The sequence below is a fragment of the Populus alba genome, chromosome 14 (assembly GCF_005239225.2).
Source record: "Populus alba chromosome 14, ASM523922v2, whole genome shotgun sequence".
Lineage (NCBI taxonomy): Eukaryota > Viridiplantae > Streptophyta > Magnoliopsida > Malpighiales > Salicaceae > Populus > Populus alba.
The window spans coordinates 7227425-7245053 of NC_133297.1; the positions used below are offsets into that span (position 1 = coordinate 7227425).

The following is a 17629-nucleotide window of genomic DNA, read 5'->3' on the forward strand; positions in this document are numbered from 1 at the left end:
CCTTCAATGCTTTGATTTTGGCTGGACCAATTTACACTCCTTGATCTGAAATTACATCCCCCAAATATTTAACTTATAAAACACTTAAATGAAATTTCGTGTTTTTTTGCAAACAAAGTGTTAGCTGTTAAGACTTGTAAGACAATATGCAAATATGTGAGGTGTACTTCCCATGATTTTGAATATACATCAGGATGTTGTAAAAAGAAAAGGCAAAATAAAATTTTGAAAAAAAGGGAGAAAAAGATTCATGAAACTTTGAAAGCTTGCTGTGTATTAGTGAGATCATTTTTTAATACAGAAAATTATTGAATCATTTAAAAAAAAAAATCTATAGTTTCTCCCAAATACGAACTCCCCAGATAGGTTCAAAAGAAAAAAAATAAATAAAGAGTAGAATCTAGATTTTAATAAATGAAAGTGATAAATTTATGTCCATTATATCATATTCAATCAAGCCCGATTTAAATATGTCAATGGGCCTCCGATGCTGGATGAAGTTCCAGTTCAAAAAAGAACGGCCCATTCTCTAAAAGTTGGAGCTATAAATACGTGGCCGTCCCCATCTCCCGAAAACCAATCTCCTCTTAAATTTTTTTACCGGAAATTAAAACTTGCCCATAGATATCTCACCTCTTTCCGTCTCTCGTATGGAGAGAAGATCTGTCCCCCTAGATTTCCTTCACTTTCCCAATTAATGCTTTTATTAATTTCTCAGTCTTATTCGATGCACCTTTGCCTTTCACCTACCCTTTCTTCTCCATATAAAGGCCCTGTATTCAACCTTAGTCCTCCAAACTCTCTAGCTTCTATCTCCGGTTAACCATTCGCCATGCATTATCCCTTTTGCAATAGGTGTACACTTCGTTTTTTCTTCTCTTACTTCGAAGCTATTGCTTGTAAATTTGGGAGCTTTCTTTGGTTCAAAATGAGGAAAGAAAGAGGGTATACTCGTCTGCTTGTTCATGGATACCTCTGGGTTGCGCAGGATATATTAGTTAGAGCTGCAGCTTAAGGGTTTGCATGACCAAGGAGACGTTGCCTGCCTTCTCCTTTCGTTTCTTGGATTGAAGGGAGCTCCTACATGTATCTCAAGCTTTCCCACGAGTCTCAGTCTTTTTGTTGCTTTTGAATTTTATAAAGTTTTGTTTATGATCACTTAAGAATTCAATACTAACATTTGGTTTCTTTGAATCTCTTAGGAGTTGATGGGTGCAGTGCAGACCAATTTCGGTAATAAAAAATGAAGCTTAATTTGCCTGAGTATTGTTGATAAAGTGAGTGGGAATTTATGCTTAAGAAGCTTATTGTGACTCGTTATCTTTCAGAATATTGTTCCTATATTCTGCTACTATTTCCCCTATTGCTTGTCCGTTCGTGGTCTCGATCTGATTGGTATCAGAAAACATGCAGCAAAAGTCTTAGGACTACCTGTCAATGCATGGTCTCCATCTGATACGCCACCGTTTTTCTTTTTTGTTGGCCATGATGGAGCCTTTTTATAAAATTTCATTTCAGTCCCTGACGTTTTGATAAAAGGTTGTTTTAATCTTATATGTTTGTTTTATTTATAAACTGATGTTACTGATCCTTATTTAAGAGTGTTATCCTTGTGTTTTATTGAAATATACAGTTTAGTCCTTATCTTAAAAAAAATAAGGACATTTAGGCCTTGTTTGTTTCCAGGAATTCACTTTCCTGGAAACCATTTTCCTCACTTTCCCATGTTTGGCAATACATGGAAAGTGAGTCAAAGGAAATGTAATTCCAGTCAAAGGAAAATGTTAAGTTTAACATAAGGAAAGTGTTTTCCGTTTTTAATTCTCGGAAAACACTTTCCTGACGTGGGCCAATGCTGCGTTGTCATGTTTTTACGTAACTGTTCATGTTAATTGCACTGTTCATTGAACAGTGCAATTAACATGAACAGTGTATTGCATACACTGTTCACTAAAAAATAGTGAACAGTGCAGTTTTAGTGCACTGTTCACTTGCCTGCGGGGATTTTTTTTTTTTTTTTTTTTAACATTAAAAAAATAGTTTAGAGTGAATTTTATACCTTAATATTTTATCTAATTTTATTACATGCTAAAAATATTATTAAAACTATAGTTTTTTTCGGATGTATTTCGTACGTAATGAAATTATAAATGGTTTCATAGAATAGTAAAAAATATTTCACAAGCTTATTTCTTTATAATATGATATGATATATATAGTTATATTTTATAAAATAAGCTATGTATGAATATAGAATATAATAAAAAAAAATTCATCATTATACATTTTAGATTTTATTTTTTTTATTGTAAGTGATTAAATATTTTATATATATTAGATAAATTTGAAAAAAAAATTAATTTATTAATAAATTATTTTCCAATTCATTTTCCATAACACAACCAAACATTGGAAAGTGTTTTCCATAACACTACCAAACATCGGAAAATACTTTCCCGGAATTCACTTTCCAGGAATTCACTTTCCCCGGAATTCATTTTCCAAAAGGAATTCACTTTCCTGCAAACAAACGGGGCCTTAAGAATACTCGGGTAAATTTATGGGATTTTAGGTTATTTCCCTTTCATTTTGTCGGTGCAATGAAATAAAAGTGTGGCATATGAGTTAGCTGGGGAAATGACATTGAAAATTAGATAACATAAAGGGGAAAATGAATTGCTCCAGTTGATGGAAGGCGACGTTATGACGAGGTAGCAGATTGATGGCTTTTTTAACTCTGAAATGTGTAGCTTGACCGAGGGCTGTGTATTAGGTGCAGCCTCTGTCGGCATTACCCTGTTTTGAACACACGCTATAGATTTTCAAAACATAATTGAAGTTCCTTTACGTGGACACTCTGTTGGCATTACACTGTAATGACTTTTGACTGCACAAATTATAGGGCTTTTTTTTAATGTCTCAATTTGTTATTATATAATTGAATAATTTTTTAATATATCATTACAATAAAACTAAATGATTGTGTTTTACCCGAAATTATGCGCATTGCAATTTACAGTAAATTCTCCTTTAAAAAACCAATTAGTTTCTAAGACCTTACTTAATAATTCGGCACTTGTTTTTCGTGTTTCTCAGTAGAGGAGTTTAGAATCTGTTTATTTGGGTGGTTGCTTATACATTTAAAGCAACCACAGCAAACATCATGTTTGGTTACATCAAAAACATAATTTAATTTTGGTGAGTCCCATGATAATTCACATTTTGAACATGAATTTTGCACAGCAGCTCTTAGCTACTTTTTAAAATTGAGAGTTTATGTGCACAGTGCAATTCACTTGCACTGTTTGCGTGCACAGTGCAAGTGAATTTGCACACAAACAGTGCAAGTGAATTGCATTGTTCACGTGAACAGTGCAATTCACTTGCACTTTTCGCGTGAGCAGTTTTAGTTTTTTTTTTCTTTATCAATATGTTTATTTTTTGTAAACTTTTTTTTTAAAAAAAAACTAGTTTAAAGTGAATTAAATTTACTCGTATTGTCATGTAAACAATATTTTTTTTTCCCGAAAAACTAGTGTAGAGTGAATTAAATTCACTCGCACTGTAATATCAAATTAATTTTATTCCTGATAATATTTTATCTAATTTTATTGCACGCTCAAAAAATTATAGAAATTATAGTTCATGTCGGATGAATTTTGTACGTAATGGAATTGTAGATGGTTTAATGGAATAATAAAAAATATTTCATATAAAGTATTATTTATTTCATAAAATAATAGCAATAGTTAAATCTACAACATTTAAATTAAAAACCATCAATATATATATATATATATATATTAAAATTATTTTATAACTTTAATTTCAAAAGCATTCTTAACCAAATATATTAAACTACTTTTTATTCAACATTAATTTCAACCACAGTTTTAATCAAACATCAATTTTTTCAAACCAATCTTAATTAAAATTATTTTTTTAAAATCACAATCATAACAGCTATCACAATACCAAACAAACTTTTAATAAATACCAAACAAACTCTTAATAAATACTGTGACGTGAAAGTTTAGTTCAAGTCACCCAACAATATAATCATTACAGACTTGAGTAATGACAAAATCCACAGCGTATTAATGCAATATGCTCATCCAGCTAGCCCTGTTTCTAAGTGTGATACTTCTTATTATTTAAAAAAAATATTAATTTAAAATAAAAAAATAAATCTTTTTAAAAATACTTATAAAATATAAAAATAAACAGATTCTAAAACGCACGCGTTGATTAATATTCAAAGAACTAATTAAGGGATTAATTGAATCATACAAACCATCATCAAACCCACGACGGCATGCATTGATTTTATATGACCTGAACCAGAAAGTTCCATCAACTATGACGCCTCGACACGATTAATTAAATGTGGTGGATTTTTTCATATATATTAGCACCCTAAACATAGAAATTAGACAGGATAATTTAATAAATAAAGATTTGATGAAATAGTATAATTTAACTATCTCATACTTTTAACATGGTTAAATTTTAATTTTCTACCTTAACTGATTGGATCTAATTATATAAATTTGTCTATTATTTTACACAAAAATTATAATTTTATAAAGTTTTTTTTTCATATATGTTTTATGAGTCAAAAATGTTTTTCTCCAATTTATAAACTAAAAAATAAATTTCAATTAAAATTTTAAAAATTATTGTTCACATAGTAATGAATGATTTTTGAGTAGTTATGTGTGAGTCTGCTATAACTAAATAAAGGTCTGCTTCAAACAAATTATATAGATAGCCTAACAGATGTATTTATGAATCGGTAGGATAAGTCTTAAACCACGAGGAAGCTTGATTACATCAAATCATAATAACAACTCAAAACGACCATAAATTTTAACCCAACAATTGGATTACGCTTAATTTTTTATAGGAGATTTCAAATGCTGTTTTTTCTACCATAACAATTGCATTGCTACACGGACCGTTAGATCTCTACACATTAAAAATCTAACCGAGACTCCCTGGTTTTGATAATTTTGAGATTTCTCTTGTTATTTTCAGAATCAATTGAATATTTTCATTAACCATTATGAACCGATTAATTAGACAAGTAAAGAATAATATAGTTTGACTATGTCGCAGATAAAAAATATTACATAGTTAAGCTGTACTATTTCATGAATATATTTTGCTCCCATATCAATTCGATAATTTCGTTGCTCAATTCATCCAATTTTTTTAATAAATAAATGATGTGATATGAATATAATATTTTTAATTGAAAATTGTTGAATAATCCACGTATCTTTTTATTTTTCTTGTATACAAAATTTCAATGACTAATTCCTGCTTCTTTTTTCCTGAATATTTGAACGTGTTCGGTGCATTATTCCTTGAAAACAACCAGGCCCCATCTTCATTTTTAATGGATTTGATTATTATTATTTTCATTTGTTTATTTTAAGGGACGTTACAGAAAGATTTGATTGTTGATACTTATCTTCCCAGCATCTTATATTCGGCTTTGGATGTCATCTTCTGTACCTGCTCTTCTTCATATTTAGCCAACAGCTACGATGAGGTCGCCAAACCCTGGCAAGACGACTTATTAACAAATTCAACTTGGATTTTGAACAGAAAACTTTTCTATATTTTTCTGTTTTTATTTATAAGAACATCCATTAAAAACATCCATCAATTTGAGAACAATTTGGCTACGATTCTTTTATATTTAATAAGAAAACTATAAAATCAATGGATTTGTGCAGTTCTGAATTACTGATCTTCAAATAAATTTAAAATATATTCTTTTAAGGTAGGTTATTTTTTATTTTTTGATTTGAATAATCTTTATTTATATATATACACACACATTTAATTATGCCACGTGTAAACTTGATGGTTATACATTCATAAAATAGATAAAATTTAGGTCTTGTTTGAAAACGCAGCCTAATCCATGATTTTAATAAATAATATTTTTTTGTGAAAATTTAAATATTTTTATATATTTTTAATTGTTTTGATGCGTTAATCTCAAAATAATTTTTAAAAAAATAAAAAAAAAATATTATTTTAATATATTTTGATATGAAAAATATTTTAAAAAATAATTATAATTATATTTCTAAACAATATGATAAAATAAACTCCTGATTAAAACAAAAATCAAAAGTTTGAATAGCATTAATAGAAGCAGAGATGCTGTCGGATAGAAAAAATTAAAGACTTCCTAAATTGAAAGTGTTACTACGCCTAATATTAAATGATCATTAGCAAGTAATCTAAAGAAAACTAAATTTGTAATTCTCTGCTAAACTTACTTAAGAAAAAATTAGAATCTTCACTCATAGCTAAATTTGTTCACATAATTTTATAATGGATTATTATTCATTAACTAATTTCATGATCACGAAGGAGCTATTAAATGTGATTTACTATCTGAGTAAATTTAATTATTTATAATAATTTTATTTGTTTGGTAATGTGTATTTACAAAATACTTCGGAATTTCCCTCTGGCCACCTCGTTTCTTCTCAACAATTTTTTTTTTTTTTTCGTTGATCAATTCAAAAGGTAAAATTAACCCAAAAAAGCTATTCAAAGCTCAGTACACCACATGACCACACCAGACTTGACCGTACCCATTCCTCTCTCTCTCTTGATTTGCAACCAACCGGCCACAAAAAAAAAAAAAAAAAACTTGATATAAACAAACAAATCCAATATTTGCAAACCACAAACAAAAATATCAATCCCTCTCCACCCCCCCCCCCCTCTCCAATTAAGAAAATTTCTTCAACTACCCCCCAAAACTTAGAAAAATTTCTGTGGTTATAGCTGCAGGTCTCTTTATCCAGGGTTTTAATAGAATGATGAGAGGGTCGAATTCGGATCTATTTGACCCAAGAACGGAGATGGACTCCGATTCTACGCGTGGAGGTTCTGCTTCCGATGGAGATTTCGGGTTTGCTTTTAATGATAGTAATTTCTCCGACCGGCTTCTACGGATCGAGATCATGGGCGGCTCGGCTGAGAATAGAGCCGATGGTGAAGGGTGCACGAGTATTATTGATTGGGCTAGGCATCGTAAGAGGAGGAGAGAAGATATCAAGAAGGATAATAATAACGGTTCGTTTCTCTTTTGACTCATTTCTCTCTCTCTCTCTCTCTCTTTTTAAATGTGGAAAATCTGTTCGGCTGCGAAGAAAATTGAGGTAAAAGAGAGAAAAATGATTGCTTTTTCGTGGTTGTTTGGCGATATTTATTTTTTATTTTGGTTGCTGTGAAATCCAGGAAATAGAATTCAAATCAAAATGAAAACAAAGCAATCATTATTTGGTTTCGAGTATATAATTGTTTTTGGATTCCAAGTTTTCAAAATTGAACACGTTCCTTTAAAGGTTTGCTGGGAAAGGTATTTCTTTATATATATATATAAACCTCTGTTTGGCTGCGACTAATTGAACCTCTGTGCTGCAAAATTGAGAAGAGATTTGGCCTGGCTGAGCCGCTGTATCAATACCTTTGTCCTGGGAAACTGAAGAAAGAGCTTTTAACTGTTATTTGTTTCCATACCTTAAGGTTGTGTTATTTTTCATGGCTGAATTGTGAATTGGTGCGTTCTTTCTTGCTCTATATTATGTTTTTGTGCTGCTTGGTCTGGATTTAGCCAACATAAGGTTACTGATGCTGTTAATGCTTGCAATGTGTATGCAGGTGATCTTTCTTTGGGTGCGGAGGAGCAGATTTTAGGTAGTAACCAACCTGAATTGGATGATTGTGTGGTGGGTGACAATCAAGATGAGGAAGGAGAGGCAATGGTTGAAGTGTCACCTTCAGGTAGATTGAGTTTTCAAAGTTTTAATCTAGTAGTTTGCATGTGATCTTCTGAATGTTATACCTCTGTCTACATGTGCGTGGTTGCTTGGGAAGTGTTAGGTTTCCTTGACACTGATGTATCTTTAAGTTAGAACTAACTTGATTAAGAGCCTGGGAAGAAGCCATTGACACGTTTATTTTAATCAATGGAAGTAAGGAAAGTGAAGACTGGGGATGTCGAAGAGGTTATAGAATTCTATATAATTGCAATATAAAGGACAAACAACACCTTGTGGCTTTGAGAAATCTTATGAGATGGTTCAATTCCTTTGGGTAAATTTAGAATCGTGGCTGTTGCAAATTCCTTTGCACAAACTACTCGTTTCATATGGCAGAGAGAAATTCGTGCACTTTGAAAAGTCTGCTGATTATTGTACATGCATACCTGCTCTGTTTTTTCCTTATCATTGTGCGCACCATAAATATGCTTGTAACTCTGCAGATGATGAAGCTGGAGATGGTAATGAGTCATCCTGGAGCATGGATTGTTCTACAGTTGTGAGAGTTAAAACATTACACATCAGCTCTCCTATATTAGCTGCCAAAAGTCCATTTTTCTATAAGGTAAAGGTCCCCCTTCTTTTTAAAATTTCTTTGCTTGCTGTAATTACTGGGGCGTTTCTGTTAATCAATGCTCTTGCTTTGGATAGCTCTTCTCTAATGGAATGAGGGAGTCAGAACAGCGGCACGTGACACTACGCATCAATGCCTCTGGTATGGAAAACATCGGAACCTTCCTGTCTTTGTTATAGAAAGCACCATCTTCATTCTTCCATTTTGTTTTTTGTTTTCATCAGCCCATCCTTGAAAATATTTTCATGGGTTACCATTTTCTCTCCTTTGTACTTGATTATTACACTCTTTATTCTGCACCATTTGAAGCTCAAACAAGAATGTCAAATACAGGATTCAAGTGCCTCTTTTAAGTACTACATTTTTATGTAACATGCACTCTGTTTTCAGTAAATTGGTCTGGGTCACTGTAGAGATTGTCATAAAATGTCGTCATAATGAAATGAGTTTTTCTCACAATTTTCTGCCTTTTTTTCTCGCCTGGAACAGAGGAAGCTGCCCTTATGGAGTTAATGAATTTTATGTACAGCAATACCTTAACTGCTTCTCAGGCTCCCCAATTGCTTGATGTGCTAATGGCTGCTGACAAGTTTGAGGTTGCTTCATGCATGAGGTATTGCAGCCGACAGTTGCGTAACCTATCCATGACGCCAGAGTCTGCTTTGCTTTATCTGGAGCTCCCATCAAGTGTCTTGATGGCCGAAGCTGTCCAGCCATTGACTGACGCAGCAAAGCAATACCTTGCAGACCGTTACAAGGACATGACCAAGTAAGCTCTTTTTCTACTTGAATTTTATTCTTACTGGAAATTCTCCTCATTTAGCTGTAACTGGTTGCAAGATTATATGATGCCCTTACCATTCACCAGAAGTTTTAACAGATATCACGTGTGTGTATGCATGTAGCATCCCTTTTTAAGAACATGAAGGGTGGGTGGCTTAATATACAAAGAGCTAAAGATGCCAATTGCATCAGATTGGAGAAACCAAAAACTATCATCAACTAAATTTTTCTTCTAATTCTTGAATGGAGATTTATATGAGTATTTTCTAGGAGGCTTATGCTTTAACTGCTGTACTCTTGACCAGGTTCCAAGAAGAGGTAATGGCCCTGCCCTTGGCTGGAATTGAGGCAATATTATCTAGTGATGACCTGCAGGTGGCTTCAGAAGATGCTGTATATGACTTTGTATTGAAGTGGGCAAGGGCTCAGTATCCAAAATTGGAGGAACGGCGTGAAGTCCTTGGCGCACGCTTAGCACGCTACATTCGCTTCCCTTACATGACTTGCCGGAAGCTTAAGAAAGTTTTAACCTGTACTGACTTTGAGCATGATGCCGCATCCAAGCTTGTTCTTGAGGCTCTCTTTTTTAAGGGCGAGCCGCCACATCGGCAGCGAACCCTGGCAGCAGAGGAATCAGCCACCTCGAATCGTCGTTTTGTGGAGCGTGCATACAAGTATCGGCCTGTTAAAGTGGTAGAGTTTGAATTACCCAGGCAGCAGTGTGTGGTGTACCTGGACTTGAAGCGGGAGGAATGTGCAAATTTGTGCCCTTCTGGACGGGTATATTCCCAGGCATTCCACCTGGGTGGACAAGGGTTTTTTTTGTCAGCACATTGTAACATGGACCAGCAAAGCTCTTTCCATTGCTTTGGGCTGTTTCTGGGGATGCAGGAGAAGGGGTCGGTTAGTTTTGCTGTTGACTATGAATTTGCAGCAAGATCAAAGCCAACAGAGGAGTTCGTTAGCAAATACAAGGGAAATTACACGTTCACTGGTGGCAAGGCAGTTGGGTACCGAAACTTATTTGCCATACCATGGACGACCTTCATGGCTGAGGACAGTCTTTATTTCATAAATGGTGTCTTGCATCTTAGAGCGGAGCTTACTATCAGACTCTAACTTAATCCCTTACTTATGAGCTTTCTGCTTTAGAAGTCCTAACCCTTTTGATTCCCTTCTCAAACTTGACCAAATATGAAATGTAATAATTAGGTACTATGCGCAGATTTAGTTTTGGTTTGGAGGTTGAAATGTGATTAGAGGTATTTCTTTTCTTCCCGGCTGAATCGTGCTTGGAAATGAGCAGGGAAATGTAAATGTGGTTAGATCTTGGCAGGGAATGGGTTTCCGTTCTCACCACTTTTATGTTAAGAATGCAACTTCAGAACAATACAGCTGATTACTGTTGTACTGCTTAATATGTCGACCTTGTGATTAATCTGGCTATGCAGTTGTGTTGTTTTTAAATTCGTGCTTGTGAATGCACGTTTGCTGCAACTGTTCTAGACAGCGGCGTCCAGTGCCAAATGCTAATTTGCCAAGCTGCTTAGCGGCTGCATATTGATTATGTTTCAAAATATTTGTTGAGTAATAAAAAGATATTTTTGTTGAGTAATGAATAATCTGTTAATATTTTAGTTTTAGTAACTTATTTATTTTTTCTAGTCAAGAATGCTGGTGTCCTGGTAAATGGTTTTTAATGTGGTTATAACTGATACCTATAAAATACTTATTTTTGTAGATGTGTGGATTTTTAGATGTTTAAGTATTATTATAGAGAGAGAAAGTGCAAAGATATTTTAGAGAGATAAACTTTAAAAATATATGTGATAAAAATATAAAGAATAAAGAGATTGTGAACCTAGTGTTTGAAGAACTCATGGTGTATTTGTAACCTACAAGTCTTGTTTTTTTTTTTTTTTTTGTGTGGAGATAAGGGATTAAAGTGTAATTTTAATCTTGGTATATTTTGAATTGTATTATACTCAAAATAATACATATTGAATTAATATAAAATATTATGGGACCCACTAGGGGTCTTGAGAAAATTTACAAGGAAGTATTGGGTAGGTAAGATATCAAAGCTTATTAGAGGTGAAAAATAGGTCCAGCTGCATTGCTTGAACCTAAGCATGTTGGGCTCGAGTGTGATAGCTCGAGCCCATAGGGGTGTTGGGGTGTATGTCCAGTACCAGTTAGGCATGACAGAACGCCCGACATGGGTTCGGGCTATCATGCCTGAGCCCATGCACCTTGGTAGTAATTGGGCTTCAACATGGTAGCTCGAGCCTATGGGGATTTTTTTGGATCTTTAGGGAGCATTTGAGCTAATTAGACTTAGGTTTATTAGGAGCCCCCCAAGTTTTTATGATATTGATACACAAAGACTTGTAAAAATATTTGGTTACCATCACGAGTTTGTCAAATTTTCTTCATATGAAAAGAAGGGTGGAAACCTTGAGGTTATTTAATAGAGAACCATGTGTAAGGGCGTGCACCAAGGTTGTTAAAATCGCGATTTTAATACGGCACGGAAAGCCTTACACAAACTCGGATCGTAAAATCGTAAGGAATTTCAAAATACATTAAAAAAAATTCATGTTTCAAATAAAAAATTTATACATAGTTCAAGCACCTTAAAAAACATGTTGGTGTGTCATGTAAACTAAAACCAACTTCATTCTCTTCATCTTCCTCATCATTAATGAAATCAAGAGTTTAATTGAAGAATTAATGAGTTTGAGGACTAAATTAAACTTTGATTTAATTAATTAAAGGAATCAGGGGTGTAATTGAAAAAATACCGAAGTTTGGAGCTGATTCAAGGAAAAATTGCTTGAAAATTAAAATTCAATGACCAAATTGAATGGTCCAAAAACCCAAGACTGTTGTGTAAATAGCACTATAACTCAAGGATTCAATTGAATTTAATCCAAGGGCACAACTAGAAATCAATTATTTCTGATTAGGGTCCCAATTGTTAAGTTTAAACTGCCTAGGGACTAAAGTGAAAAACAACCATGCCCAAGGACACAACGGCGCCGTTTTGGAAGCATTGTTCATCGTCTCCTACGCTTGCGCGGATGAAGCCGAGGGGGAAGGGGCCATCAACCAGCAGACCTAGTGCTTAGACCACCATCATCTTCGTCTTGAACAGAGAAGATCGGGTAGAGGAGCAAGGGGAAGGAACAGTGAAGAACAACCCAGAACACAGAAGAAACAAAAGAATGATCAGTTTTAGCAAAAAATCCCCTTTATTCAAGATTCAGCAAAAAGAGCCTCCTTTCATATTCTTTTAGACCCAATGTATCAATTAAACTGAAACATAACTGATCCATCAAAAACATGCAAGAGATGATCAAACCAAGAACACGCAACAAGATCATGGATTCAAATTTAAGACTTGTACAATCTAGAGCAAACAACAATAAAAACTAAAAAAAACCGATGATTGTTCAATGAAAAACCAAAACAGAAAAACCCTACAAACATTTATCTTCATAAAGCACAACAGAAAAACAAACAAAAGAGGAGATTTCATTACCATTGTTTTGGTCTCTCTGTGTGAGATGCAGGGGTTCCTCTTTTCTAACAAGGAGAAGACTTGTCGCTGGTGGTTGATTTTAGAGGTGAGATGTGACACTGAACAGCTGTCTCATACAGCAATTGTTTTTTAATTGCCTTTATTTGTTAAAGCTAATAGGAGGGAGACACATGGCAGCAACATTGAATTAAAATTTCCTGCGGGGAAACTCGTTTAATCGGTGGTGAAATCGCGATTTTACGCGATTTCACCCGATTTTAACGATTTTACCTGATTTTGACCCGATTTTACTCATTTTCGAGTTTTATGTATGATTTAGCACGTAAAGCCTATATTAACTCGTAAAAATGTACGATTTTACGAGTTGAATCGCGATTTTAACAACCTTGGCGTGCACCATGTTTGAAGAAAATTTCTAAGTGTGAAGGGGAACCATGGAGGAACTCATACTTAAAAACATTTATAGGAAAATGATGTGAGATATAAAGGACTTCATACTAAAACAGTTTTTCTAAGAGGTCAGGGGAAATCTATGAAGGGTGAGCCTGAATTTAGAAAATCTTCTAAGAGGCCATGGGGAAACTTATCATGACACCCATACTTGGAAATTTCTAAAAAGCAAAGGAGATGTACCCAAGTCGATGTTTATACTAGGAAAATTTTTAAGGTGGTAGAGGGAAACTCTCAAAGGGTTGTTCCCTACAGTAGTGTGAGGTTCAGAAACCCTGTACTAATTAATATCGTACTACAGAGTAGGAGGTTCGTGGCCTCCTAGTTAATGGTGTAGGGCGTAGGAACCTCTCTATTAAAGAGTGGTCGTATTGAAGTGTGGGAGGTATGTAACCTCCCTAGAATGGCATAGAACATGAAAGCCCCCATTGAGGAGTGGTCAATGGAGTGTGAGAGGTATGTGAGCTCCCTAACATTGTTATTGGGTGTGGGAGCCCCCTGCTAAGAGAATGATTTTGTTTAGAAAATCCTTCATGTTAGTTATCCTTGTAAAAACAAGGAGGCCCATTTCATAGCAAACTTGCCTCTTTTACTCGTATGTGATTTTTTATGACTTGCTTCACTTTGAACAAGCTTTTGTTTGGTAAGATATAAATTTTTTTCCTATAAGACATGTTCTTTTACCCCTTTTATCAAGGTCTCTAAGGCTATTGGCTAAAGCAATTCTTTTTCATTGAGTATCTCATTGAACCTTTTTAAATATGTCCATGTAAACTTGTTCTTTTTTTGGATAACACCAAATAATTATGTTGGGCTTTTCATAGTGAATATATTGGTGTTGAAACGTGCCACTAGCTTGGCATAAAGGTTATTGAACCTTTCAACGGAGCTTGGCTTCAAATTATTGTACAATGCATGAGCAAGCCCCTGGAAGGTTATATAGAGGACTTTACACATTGAGTCATTATCATAGATGACCAACTCTAAGTTGTTGCACATATTTTACACATGCTCTATTGGGTTAGCCAAACCATCATTGTTATCCAAACTTATTTTTATAGAAATGTATTTATTAACGAGTCAAGTGCTCAATACTCATTTGGACATGAGAGAACCTCTCACCTGATGTGGGATGTAGACATTCTCTTGGGAGTTTGGCATGGAATAACAACTACGATAACTAATGTCCATCCTACGGTAGGTAAGAGGAGTACGTTCAGAGTATTAGCTTTGTGCATGGATATCACAATGGCATAGCGACTCCTTAAAGGACTCTTATGAATGTCTTTCTGCCTAGTCTTACTTATGTAGTGTAATTTTCTACGGGGGCCTTGTGTGACTAATGATCATGGTGCTAAAACGTTGTGTGTTGCTAAAGGTGTCAAGACTTGTTGGGGTGACAATATTTGATTTCGCCCTTGGGTTGCCAACACAATCTAAGTGAGGACTTGCACTTAATTGGTAAGTTGTTGAAGGTTCGTTTGGGCAAAAATGCTCGTTGTAACAAGTTGATCCATTACATGTCCTAGCCTAAGTATGTCTTGGTTATATGCCATAAAATTACATAGAGATTTCAAAAATGAGTTTTAGAAAGAAACTTATGGCTTTTTTTTTTATCAATTCCCCGCTGATAACACCAATTGATGATGTCCCAAAACATCTAAGTAGCTTAAGGAGAAGGCTTATGTGTTAGATAATCGGTTAATTTCTTAGTTCTAACAATCTGATCTATTCTTCCTAGATAAGGGTACTAATAACTGGTAACTGATGCTTAGTAAACCAAAGTGGTTGGTAGCTAATATCTGCAATTTTTTTATTTTTTTATATAGATATAGGGACTCTCAGATGTTTAAGTAAGTATATTTGTAGAGAGAGAAAGTGTAAAGATACTTTAGAGAGACAAACTCTAAAAATATATATGTTAAAAATATAAAGAATGTGAACCTGACATTTGAAAGATTTATGGTGTATTTATAGCTCATGAGTCTTGTCTTTTTGTTAAAGGGATAGACTAAAGTGTAATTTCATTATTATGATGTTTTGAATTGTATTTTACTCAAAATAATACGCATTTAATCAGTATAAAATACTAAGAGACGTGCATAGGGTCTTAGAAAAATTTCTAAGATAATGTTGGGCTCATGTAAAGTGTTTAAATCCATTAAAGATGAAAAATAAATCCAGAAGTCTTAATTAAATCCAAGCATGTTGAGCTCATGTATGATAACTCGAGCCCATAAAGGTACTAGGGTGCATGTCCGACACTAGCTAGGCATGTCATGTCCATGCATATGTTAGGTGTGTGCCTAACATGGGCTCGATTTACCATGCTTGAGCCTATGCACCTGATAGTATCTGAGCTCATGCATTATAGTTCAAGCCCATAAGGTTGTTTTTTTATCTTTTTGAGGGGGATTTTATCCCATTAAATTTGAGTTTATCATATATATTCTTTCTTTCTTTCTAATCCTTTTCATAGAGCAAGATAGATTTTTTTTTTTTTTTTTGATGTGGAAAAATGACATCAAAATTAAGGCATATACTTTTTCTTTCTTTCTTTTAATGTAAATATCAAGATAGACTCACTTTATTGTTTCTCGAAAAAAGAATGAGAGAAAAAACAAGGTAAATTCACTGTTTTTTTTTCTCTAATTAAGGAAAACAAGAAAGTTATTCCATTTTTAGCTTCCTCCAGTGAAGCGGATTGAGTTATAATGGCTCTCATTTATTTAATATTATGCAATGAGGGATGACCAGTCCTATTGGATTATTCAAGGCTCCACGGTTCTCGTGATGAACCCATAAAAAGAAGAAAAAGAAAATCCTATTTATTTTATACGGCTAAAATGCTGCAGAACACCACAGATAATTTAATATAGGATAATTCTAAATTAACCACGGATAATCAGCAAGATAATTGCGGAGTCAATTTGTTTTTTTTTGGCGAATTATCTGGGTATTTTTATCATTGTTTTAAAGTTGATATAAATTCTTATTGGGCTTTGAGATGAGCCCATTTGGACTCTGAGAACAATCACAACAAGCCCAGCTCATAATCGCCTAGTTTCAAGTCGGCAAACCGCCTAAATACCATGAATGTCGGCGATCCACCCCTCTTTAAAAATCCGTAAACCCAACGCCAGTATATTTTGGAGCAAAAAACACCCATCGAACTCTAGGTTTTTGCCGAAAATACCAAGCTAGGGTTTCAAACACTTTCTTTTGAAAGATGCAGAAGAACAAGGGGAAGGGAGGCAAGAATCGAAAGAGAGGAAAGAACGATGCAGACGACGAGAAAAGAGAGTTAATCTTCAAATTAAGAAGACGAACGAGAATATGCGCAAGTAATACGTATGTTAGGAAACCGTCAGTGTGAAACCTGTTGCATTGATGAACTCCAAGGGCTTGTTCATATAAGAGAAAGATGATAAAAAAGTATGGATTGCTGCTGGTGATATTATTCTTGTTGGGCTCAGGGATTATCAAGATGACAAGGTTGACGTTATCTTGCAATACATGCCTGATGAAGCCAGGTTGTTGAAAGCTTATTGAGAGTTGCCGGGAAAATTTAAATTGAATGATCCGGTTTCTGGTGGACATATAGTGGTGGTGGTGGTGGTAGTGAAGAACTTGATAATAATATTGATTTTCAAGACGAGGATTGTGGTATGCGGATTAGTTTACAAATAAAATAAAATATAGAGATTAACATAAAAGAATTTAAAAATTCAAAGATTTAAATGAAACTTCCTCGTAATTAAACAATAGTAATGAATCATCACATCACATTCCATTATATTATATTATATTATATTATATTATATAATTAATTATATTGCATTGCATTGCACTAAAATTACTGCTAATATTTTAGATTATTAGTGCAATGTGTGATTTGTGTTTCACGAATTTGGGTAGACGGCTCTGCAAGTAATTCTTTTATCAAGAAAAGAATAATATCGTGAGGTTTCTTTTACCATGATGCAACATTACAATATTGCCCTCTATATATCTTGGTCCTACTTGCTTCTTCTTCTTTTTTTTTTTGGAAATTCGGAGCTAAAACAGCCCTAGATTAAATTAAACAAGACAACCATCAACATTAAGCTTGGTCCACTCTTTTGGAGGATATTTCCATCCAATCCAACTCGCTTTCTTGATCACGTGTTCGTGTTTCTGCAAGAAACATATTATTTGGCCGAATCAAGACGATAATATTCTTTTATTATCAAGCAGGCGTGCTGGCTTTGGTGAAGTTTCTGTCATCATTCAAAATTAGCACCCTGGTAAACTGATTTAACTACGTTGGCAATACTCTGCAAGTCCTGTCACATTTTAGAGCAGTAGCTTTATGGTGTGGACCTGGGTGTGCGTAATCTCTTGTGAATCATCACCATGTAAGTGGTATAATCAATATCCATC

The 17629-nt window shown here is 34.2% G+C and overlaps 1 protein-coding gene and 1 long non-coding RNA gene across 2 annotated transcripts; both read left to right on the top strand.

The window, feature by feature from the left end:
* Window positions 1–601: 601 nt before the first annotated feature.
* LOC140954490 (uncharacterized) lies at window positions 602–1607 on the top strand. Its single transcript, XR_012167783.1, has 2 exons — window positions 602–855; window positions 1203–1607. It is a non-coding gene; the product is annotated as an uncharacterized lncRNA (long non-coding RNA).
* A 5117-nt stretch (window positions 1608–6724) lies between these two features.
* Window positions 6725–10680, top strand: LOC118041559 (BTB/POZ domain-containing protein POB1). The gene is made up of 6 exons (XM_035048976.2): window positions 6725–7107; window positions 7696–7818; window positions 8300–8421; window positions 8508–8571; window positions 8920–9199; window positions 9519–10680. The coding sequence occupies exons 1-6, from the start codon at window positions 6849–6851 to the stop codon at window positions 10330–10332; spliced, it is 1662 nt and encodes a 553-aa protein (XP_034904867.1). The 5' UTR covers window positions 6725–6848; the 3' UTR covers window positions 10333–10680.
* The last annotated feature ends 6949 nt before the right edge of the window (window positions 10681–17629 follow it).